The 791-nt window shown below is 54.2% G+C and overlaps 1 protein-coding gene across 1 annotated transcript in view; it reads left to right on the top strand.

The window, feature by feature from the left end:
• The window catches only part of SBF1 (SET binding factor 1), a gene marked incomplete at both ends in the record, with an annotated part of 16,890 nt that overhangs the window by 15,052 nt on the left and 1,047 nt on the right, over nt 1–791 (top strand). Inside the window, 2 exon segments of the mRNA XM_010859072.1 lie at nt 22–168; nt 302–392. Coding sequence (XP_010857374.1) covers nt 22–168; nt 302–392 — 238 coding nt within the window.

Here is a 791-nt window from a genome sequence, read left to right as displayed (position 1 = left end):
CTCTTGTTCTCTGTCTGCCAGACCTGGCGGGTGCGCCTGGAATAGAGGGGGCTGTGCGGTGGGCGGAGCCTCCGCCCCGCCCTTGGCTGGGTGGCTTCGGGATTTCTTGGCGTCCTGAGCTGCTGCTTCCTGTGTGGAGAGCGGGCAGCGGTGAGGAGCGAGCAGGCTGTAATGTGTGTTGAGAACCAGCACTGGCAGCCTGCCATCCAGGGTGTGGGGGAGCCTGGGTCCTGGCTCTGTGGGTGAAGGGGGCTCACAGGCGCAGAGAGCGGCCTGTCCTCTCCCCCCATGCTACTTGCAGTCTTGGAGTTGGCCTCCGAGACCAGCATCTGTTTGGCGTGTCCTGTCTGTGCTGCCTTCACTTCTGACTGGTCTGTGTCCTTCCAGTTAAGGTGAGCTCCTGGTACTCATGTGGTTAGGTTTTCTCTTCACCCATTTCTGTCTTTCATTGGACTTCTTGGTCTATTTTTATTTGTATTTTCACGTCTAAATTTTTCTTTTTATTAAAAAAAATTTTTTTTTTAATCTAGTTGGGGGATAAGTACAGCCCTGTGTTAGCCTCTGCTGTGCAACACTGTGGATCCGGCAAAAGCATTCACACTTAATCACTGATGTGTGATGGGTTTTTCTGGTGGCTCAGAGGGTGAAGAATGCTCCTGCAGTGCAGGAGACCCAGGTTTGATCCCTGAGTCGGGAAGATCCCCTGGGGAAGGAGACGGCTGTCCACTCCAGTGTTCTTGTCTGGAGAATCCCACGGACAGAGGACCGCAAAGAGTTGGACACAGCCGAGC

The sequence above is a fragment of the Bison bison genome, unplaced genomic scaffold (assembly GCF_000754665.1).
Source record: "Bison bison bison isolate TAMUID 2011002044 unplaced genomic scaffold, Bison_UMD1.0 scf7180017855904, whole genome shotgun sequence".
NCBI lineage: Eukaryota > Metazoa > Chordata > Mammalia > Artiodactyla > Bovidae > Bison > Bison bison.
The sequence above is the reverse complement of the archived record's forward strand: the minus strand, read 5'-3'. Positions and strand labels throughout refer to the sequence as shown.